This window comes from Sapajus apella, unplaced genomic scaffold (genome assembly GCF_009761245.1).
Source record: "Sapajus apella isolate SASKATOON/1434 unplaced genomic scaffold, GSC_monkey_1.0 scaffold942, whole genome shotgun sequence".
Lineage (NCBI taxonomy): Eukaryota > Metazoa > Chordata > Mammalia > Primates > Cebidae > Sapajus > Sapajus apella.
Window position 1 is genome coordinate 14,699 of NW_022437868.1, and position 8,680 is coordinate 23,378.

An 8,680-nucleotide genomic window follows, 5' to 3' on the forward strand; every position below is an offset into this window, starting at 1 on the left:
TCCCGTCCTCACCCGGGGGACACACATTCACCCCGGCATCCCCAGTCCCGTCCTCACCTGGGGGACACACCCCTTCACCCCAGCATCCCCAGTCCCATCCTCACCCGGGGGACACACACCTTCACCCCGGCATCCCCAGTCCCGTCCTCACCCGGGGGACACACACCTTCACCCCAGCATCCCCAGTCCCGTCCTCACCCGGGGGACACACCCCTTTGCCCCGGCATCGTGAGTTTCCGCTCCTCATCCTTCCTGCACATAGTGCATCTCAGGGCTTCCCAGGCCCCGTAAGTTGTAACTCTATTCCTTCCACCTGCTTGGTCCAGGAATGGAGTGATTCTTGCCTCCTCCATTTATGCCTGCGTGGACTCAGCAAGCAAATCCCTCCCGACCCTTGAAGGTGTCCTTCCATCCGATGGTGGCCAGTCTGGACCACGCCACCTCTTGCTGGGTGACTGCAAAGACTGGATGGAAGCCCTGCCTCCTTCCTGACTCGAAGAACAGCAGAGGGTCCCTTCAGAAAGCTCTTGGTATGGGTCAATCCCTGCTCAGGACCCTCAAATCTCATATAACGTAAAAGCCAACTTCCTGAGGCTGCCCACAAGCAACCAGTCCCGCTCCTGCGTTTCCATCCTCACTGCCCTGCACTGGTTTGGAGCCCCCCTCCCCGTGAGCATCAGCTCTGGGCTGTCCTTTCCCCCAGCCTGGGTGAGTGTCCCCAAGGTCCACATGAGTCACCCGCTCACCTGATCTGCAGTCTGGGAGCACCTTCCCCAGTGTGGCTGTGTGGGGGATCTCCGGCAGGCCCTCCTCAGGTGCCTCTGAGCACCGCTCACCGTCCAGAGAGCAGGGGTGTCCTCACTCACTGTCCTCTCCCCCTCTAAAACCCAATCTCCACAGAACCAGAGAGTTGTGTCTCCTTTGCTCACTCATTTCCTCAGCATAATAATTTCACAAAGTAGGAAGCCAGGAGAGGTGGCTCACGCCTGTAATCCCAGCACTTTGGGAGGCCGAGGTGGGCGGATCACCCGAGGTCAGGAGTTCAAGACCCGCCTGGTCAACATAGTGAAACCCCATCTGTACTAAAAATACAAAAATTAGCCAGGTGTGGTGGTGCATGCCTATAATCCCAGCTACTCAGGAGGCTGAGGCAGGAGAATTGCTTGAACCTGGGAGGCGGAGGCTGCAGTAAGCCGAGATCACGCCACTGCACTCCAGCCTGGACAACAGAGAAAGATTCTGTCTCAAAAAAAATTTCAGAAAGTAGGTATTTGTTGGTTAATCAGATAAACAGTAATGGTGCAGCCCCTGGTCAGGCGCCAAATCCGGTTTCCTGTCCTGCCTCTTCACCCAGCCCCGTCGGCATCTCTGCGTCTCAGTTTTCTCGTAAGGAAAATGGGATAACATCTTGGATTTCGTGTGAGGCGTAAGTGGGCGAGCACAGGTAAATCCCACAGGATGAGCGGACAGGCGGCACTCGAGGTCCCCAGGGCATTCCCTAACGTTTCATTTAAGCGGGTGCTTGCACACGCCACACGCCGCCCTTTTCGCCTCCAGCGCCCATTTGAAACCAGCCACAGCCTCCAAGGCGATGTCACCATCCTTCTCACCCAATGTCGGGGCCGTCAGACCCCAGAGGCACCACTTTAGAAAATTCAAAAGCATCTCATAGCCGGGGCTCCCGCAGAGGGCCTAAAACCTACCCTAGGCTGGGATTTTACTGCAGAAGCAATGCCTCGAATAAGTAGTCATTCACTCCCTATGTCACAGGATCCTAGACTGAAACCTGAAAAGGTGTGAGGGCCATGGAGGGACCTCCCCACATCCGCCACACTCAGACACCTGCCTGTGGCCCCCTGGGTGACTCACCTGGCCTTTGGCAAAGCCGTCAAAACCATCGTAGATGGCAAGCATCCTGTGGCCATCGGCGATGCCCACACGCACAGCTGAGCGCACGGCAGCATTCATCCCAGCCGCGGGTGCCCCCACGTTGATGACAGCCACGTTGCAATTGGTCTGCAAGACAGAAGGTGGGCAGGAGCTGGTCACGGGCACACGCGAGCTCCATTTGCTGCACACCTTGGCAGTGGTCCATGCTGTGCCAGGCCAGAAAACAGGTGGCCCTCATTCAGAGAGGCAGAGGCCATGAGGGGAGTCCCACGGGAGAGGTCGGGGAGCAGAAGAAAGGCCGGGGCATCGCGGGAGGCCGGCCGCCTACCTTTGGGATCTGATCATCCGGCAGCTTGATGGCAAGTCGCTTGTAGGTGTTCAGGTTGCCCGCAAAGCTCCTAGAGGAGGAGGAGGTGGTCAGATCAGAGTCGGGTACATTGGACAGTCGGGTACATGGGGCTCGTGTGAGAAAAGGCGGCTTCTCCACCAGCACTCCGTGTGTCTGCCAGCTATCTGGGTAGGAGGCGGCGGCCCAGGACTCCACACGCACTGCAGAGCCCCTGACTGGGACCCACAGTGCCGTCCACGTCTCGTGTGGAAACGGAGTAAGGGAAAAGGGCACGCTTCTACACTTCGTCATGTTCTCTTGCAAAACATGGGCCACGGCCGGGTGCAGTGGCTCAGGCCTAGAATCCCAGCATTTTGGGAGGCTGAGGTGGGTGGATCACTTGAGGTCAGGAGTTTGAGACCAGCCTGGCCAACATGGTGAAGCACTGTCTCTACTAAAAATACAAAAATTAGCCAGGCACGATAGATCGCTTGGACCTGGGAGGCGGAGGTTGCAGTGAGCTGAGATTATGCCACTGCACTCCATCCTCGGCAACAGGAAACTCTCTTAGAAAAACAAACAAACAAACAAACAAACGTGGGCTACGGGTCACATTGTGCCTTACTCTCATTGGCTCCTAAACAACCCCTACCTTGCCGGAAAGGACCAATGGCAAATTCAGAAAATGACTTCCCTCTAACCAGTCGCCAGGCCTGCTATGGCAAAAGTGGTGCTGTGAGTGCCATCCGACCTTCTGAGTGTTCACGTTCACGCGGAACGAGCACAACCCCAAGCACATCTGCGGTGGCCAGGCCTGAGGGCGCATGCTCCTGACAGAGCAGAGCTCTCTCCAAAGCACTCACTTCCCCCGGAGTCGAACCGCGTCCTGAAACCTCCTCTCATCCATCGCCTTCTGCACGTCCTGAGTCTTTAAACAATAATGAAAAGAAGAAAGAATGTGTCAGGACCTGGTACACTGGATGAGGTGGGTGGAGGCTTGCTGGGTCCTTCCCGCCGGCCGCCTCCAGTCTGAGCCAGGCAGCCAGCAGCCCCAGGGTTAATGGTCTAGACCACCAGCCGCCCGGTGTGTCCTGATGCTGGTTGGCAGCTGGCCCCTCACTGCCCAGCTGTGAGGTCGCAGCCCCGGGGTCTGCCTAGCTCAGGAGGCTTCTGAGATAAAAAGAGGAGACATCACCTGCTGTCTGTGGACATAAGATTGTGAGGATTTTACTCTATGAGAACAAAGCCAGAGGAAATGAAATCTCTCAGGCATGGTTCTGAGGAATCCTTGATTTGATTATGGTGGGGAAAACCAAAACAAAACACACCAGCTCATTGGGGGATGTGGACAGGAGGGAGGTCACAGTGGGCGGGGTCCGAGAGTCCCAGATGCCCTGGGACACACGGCTGGGACTGACACACACCGGGCAACCCCGGGCAACGTCAGGATCTCAGGCAAATTCTTTCTTACTCTGAACTTCAATTTCCTCATCTGTGAGATGAGAAAAACACCCCTACTTCCAGCGATGTCTAAGGTTACTCAAACATGTCAGACCCTTAGGAAGACACCTGACAAACAGCAGGTGCACAGTAGTGGCTTCCTCGGCTTTGACAACAAAGCCACATAAGGGTGGTTTCAAGGTCAGGGCAAGTTTCGACTACAGCGACCCTCTCTAGACAAGCAGACAAGAGACACAGGCTCAAAATACGCGTACTGCATGTAGTTCAGCGCTCTGAGCCTTTGAAGCCTACTGCCTCTCACATGCACACAGACACATACTAACATGCAGACACATACTACCTCATACATGCACACATGCATATATACCCACACACTAACATGCAGACACACAATGCCTCACATACACACACATGCAAGATACACATACATGTACAAACAGGCAGACACTACCGCACACACATGCATACATGCTATGAATATACATCCACACACTGATATGGAGACACACAATGCCTCACACAAACATGCAGATAAAGATAAATGCACAAACACGCAGACACATGACCTCACAAACATGAACATGCATGTAGATAAACATACATGCACACATACTCTAACATGCAGAGACATTACCTGACACAAACATGCATACCATGCATATAAACATACATACATGCTAACATTCAGACACATACTACCTCACACAAAATGCTCAGGCATGCATATAAACATACATGCACACTAATACTAACATGCAGGCACAATGCCTTAAACACTCACAAACATGCACATGCATGCAAAACATACATGCACACATACTAATATGCACAGACTTCCTCACAAACATGCACACACATGCATGTAAACACACATACACACACTACCTCACATAAACATGCTTACAATACATATAAACACACAGGCACACACACTAACATGCAGACACTATACCTCACACACACGCACACATGTGAAACATACATGCACACACATAGTAACATACAGACACTACCTTACAAACATGCATATACATGCATATAAACATACATACACATAAACATGCAGACATACTACCTCAAACATGCATACCCATGTATATAAACATAAATGCATACACTAACATGTAGACACAATACCTCACACTCACAAAAATGCATACCAATGTATATTAACATACGTGCACACACATGCAGACATACCTCCACAAACATGCACACATGCACATAAACATGTACACATAAACGTGTGTACATGCATTTACAGACACGTGCACACACATCTACATACATACACACAGAGACACAAGGCCTCACACATTCATACACATACAAATACTATCTTCTCCCTTGGCCTTTTGGAAATTATGTTTCCAAGGTGACTTTCAACAAGCCCCTTGACTGAATTGCTTCCTGGCCTCTGTGCTGTGATCAGAGGCATTCACTTCACCTCGGGGGTCACTGGAAAGACCCAGCAAAGCAGGAATCAGGAATGAACTGTGAAAAATAAAACAACTTTGAATGCAGCTGACCCCACGGTCGCCTGCACTGCTGAACCATGACTGGAAGACCAGGACTGGCTCTTCCTTGCTTCATTTGCCAGCAGGCCATTCCCTGGCCTGAAAAGGGTGGGTGCATCTCTGGGTGACCAGAAGCCATCCCCGTGTCCCACCACAGACCTGAACATCCTTGGGGACAGGAGGACAGGAAGTGGCTGAATCTGGAGAGGTTTGGGAAGGTCCCACCTTCCTCTAGGACATGCTGCCCCACGGCTCTCTCCTGTGGCCACCTCCCCACCCGTGGTCCTCCTGTAGCGCCTGGTTGCACCAGGGTCACCTGGATCCTCCTGGACTGCCGAGGATCCTGGCACTCTGAGCCCCTCATGGGAGGTTATGACTACATGCCACACGGACAATAACTCAGAAAACCAGAGAGCGAAGACGGCTCAGGCTGTCCAAGCATGGGTGGGAACACCAGCCTGCTCCTGCCCCACGGGCAGCTCACCCCCTTCTCAGAAGGGCCGTGTAACCCAGAGCTCACCGAGTAAGCAGTGGACCAGACACCCGAGATGCCCCGCCTGGCCTGACAAGCAGTGTCCGTCCCCAGCCGCCCACCCCCGCCCTTGGCCATGGGCCGCCCACTCACCATCTGCACGCACTCCATCAGCGGCAGGCGCACAGCGTGGTTCCCGCTCAGAGACACGACACAAGCTGGAGTGTCGGGGGTGGCCTCCAGCAGGGCGATGACCGCCTCCACTCCCATGCGGCTGGCCTGGAAACCAGGTCCCCGTGGGTCAGGAGTGGCCTCCGCCCTGCCCCGTCCCTGCTGCCTCCTGCCCTCTTTCCATGACCTCCAACCCTTTCGTTTGGGTGCCCACAGCCCTCCCCACTTCCAGTCCAACTCTTTAGAAAAGCAGTTTCCATTCCTTTAGAATTGGCAAGACGGGAGCAGAGGGGAGGTCAGGGCCAGATGGAGACAGCAGGAGTGTGGAGAGCTGACGGGTTACACTTGGGTTTCCTGCTTCCCTGAGTCGGCTTCCAGAATCCCACACTGGGAACAGTTTCTGCCCTGGGGTTGTGCCCTCCCACATTAGGGAGCTCTCCCGGCATCTGAATGGCTGCAGTCCTAGAGACTGGCCTCCCCCCACAAAGGTCTCAAGGATCGTTAGGACGAGGCCCGGGCCGCTGGCATCTCCGGGGAGCATCTCGCCACGGCGCTCGTGCCTCTCCGAAACCCTCCCGCCTAGAGACCTTGTGAACGTGCCCAACCCTTCCACCCTCACCAAGATCCTGTCGAATGCCGAAGGGGTCCCTCCTCTCTGCACGTGCCCGAGGATGGTCACGCGTGTGTCGTAGCCCAGCTGCGTGACGACGAGCTGCAAGGAAATGTGTCGTTAGGACGCAGAACCGCGACGCGAACACAGCAGCCCAGACCTGGAAGCAGGTACCAGTCACTGAAAAAGGGTTTGTGCTCTTTCTTCACCTCTAAGTGGGAAAAAGCATTTCTAGATTTGTTTCCTAGCAGAACATTTAGTATAACAGGCAGCTGAAGCTTGTTTTTATAAATACTTTTGTTACCAAAATCTTTGCTTGCACCCAGAAAATGAATACAAGTAACATGTTCGTTGTTTAAAAAGAAGCGTCAGTAGTTTGCATTTAAACTATCACTTCTATTTTACAAAAATGTCAACCTCTTCCTTTAACCACCTTAAACGTGTTCAGCTGTGATTTCAACAGCCACCCAGTACAATCAAGGTGCTCCCCTCATCCCAGCCAATGGGCACGCCACCCCGGGGACCAGACAGGCCCCTGAATGTCTCTGAACTCAGCCTATTCCTCTTAAGAACAGTGGGGCTGGGCTATGTGAATTCCATGGTTCCTTCTTGGTCCAGTGTTCTATAATTTAATCACAATTAAGTGGGAAATGAAATCTTTGCCTTGACTTTATGAATTACTTTTTTTTTTTTTTTTTTTGAGACCCGTCTCACTTTGTCGACAGGCTGGAGTGCAGTGACACCATCTCGGCTCACTGCAGCCTCCACCTCCTTGGTTCAAGCGATTCTCCTGCCTCAGCCTCCTGAGTAGCTGGGACTACAGGCATGTGCCACCATGCCCAGCTAATTTTGTATTTTTAGTGGAGACGAGGTTTCACCATGTTGGTCAGGCTGGTCTCAAATTCCTGACCTTGTGATCCGCCCCACTAAGCCTCCCAAAGTGCTGGGATTACAGGCGTGAGCCACTGCGCCCGGCCTATGGATCACTTCTTGTAAATATTGGCAGATGTCTTTCCCAGGTGCCTGTCACTGTTTTCACATCCAGCACTTGTGTGGCTCCTTAACTCATGGTAACAAAGCACAATAAAGAAGCCGACTTGCAAAGCCAGGTGGGGATGTCCTCTCCCCGCAGCCATGGGAGCCAGAGCCCATCCCCAGTCCCCGGAGCCTGCAGCCCCATCTACGGCAGGAGCCCAGCAGATGGCATCAGCATCCTCTCCAGACGGGCGGGTCCAGCCTGAGCAAGCCCCAGGACATGGAGCCTGCCTGAGCCCATCCCCTGGCAGGCTGTGAGGACACAGCAGCTTTGTGAGTAAGAATGCGCTCAGCTGATGCTCTGGGTTACGGGAGGGCATACGGAAGAGGAAGATGCCAGCTTTCCACTGCAGCAAACAGAAGCCTGGGGCGGCTGCCAAGCGCTCGGTCCTCATTCTCAGAGCAGCTCATGTCTAGGAGCTGGAACATTCTAATCCAAAGAGCACGCGTAGCCACTTGAGCGACCGCCTATGTCTGCTGGGGAGTCCCGGAACCTCCAGGGGCACAAGAAGAGGGGACGCAAGCGGAACGGGCTCCCAGGAGCAGGCACTGTGTTTCCCATGCTGTCCTGTTCTGAGTCATTATGAAAATGTTTTCAAATATCAGGATAAAAAGCTAATAATTCGGTGTTCTAAACCAAGACTGCCAATGACGCTGACCGCCCCAGCTTCCAGGCAGAAACCGAGGGAGAGCAAGCAGCTCCACGCACTCACCTCTTTGATTTTCTCAGAGGTAATGGGTTTATTTTGGGTGTCAATTGCTCCTTCAGCCACAATAATAATATTCAGCCTTTTTTTCCGGGCACGGTTCTGCAGAAACAGAAAATTAAAGACCTCAAATTCCTAATCCTGTTCTTAGCAACAGTGGCAACAAAACCACAGCAGTCTGTCTCAAACGGAACTGGCCTTTCCCAGGCTGGAATCTTCGCCAAACGTCCTAAGAATTGCTTCCCAATGACACCGGAAGGTGGCGAGAGGTGCTCTGGGTGGCAGCAGGGAGGGACAGGGGTGAAGAGAGGCGCAGGGGTGCAGGGGAGGGGCAGGGCAGCTGCGGCTCACTGGAGGAGAGTTCTTTGGAACTGGGTGGCTCACATCACCACCAGATAGAACTGTGGCCCCCAGTCAGCCCTGGGGGAGGGTACTCGTGTGATGGATGGGGTCCCCACAGGGAGGGGCACAGAGGTGGACCCCCCCCCC

At 53.7% G+C, this 8,680-nt stretch overlaps 1 protein-coding gene across 1 annotated transcript in view; it reads right to left on the bottom strand.

The window, feature by feature from the left end:
* The window catches only part of LOC116546470 (ATP-dependent 6-phosphofructokinase, platelet type-like), a 13,226-nt gene extending 4,743 nt beyond the window's left edge, over positions 1 to 8,483 (bottom strand). The window contains exons 1-6 of the mRNA XM_032272721.1: positions 8,198 to 8,483; positions 6,459 to 6,551; positions 5,822 to 5,947; positions 3,082 to 3,146; positions 2,219 to 2,288; positions 1,870 to 2,016 (exon numbers count right to left, since the gene is read on the bottom strand). Coding sequence (XP_032128612.1) covers positions 1,870 to 2,016; positions 2,219 to 2,288; positions 3,082 to 3,146; positions 5,822 to 5,938 — 399 coding nt within the window. The 5' untranslated portion in view covers positions 5,939 to 5,947; positions 6,459 to 6,551; positions 8,198 to 8,483. The remainder of the gene's footprint in view (positions 1 to 1,869; positions 2,017 to 2,218; positions 2,289 to 3,081; positions 3,147 to 5,821; positions 5,948 to 6,458; positions 6,552 to 8,197) is intronic.
* Between the last annotated feature and the right edge of the window lie 197 nt (positions 8,484 to 8,680).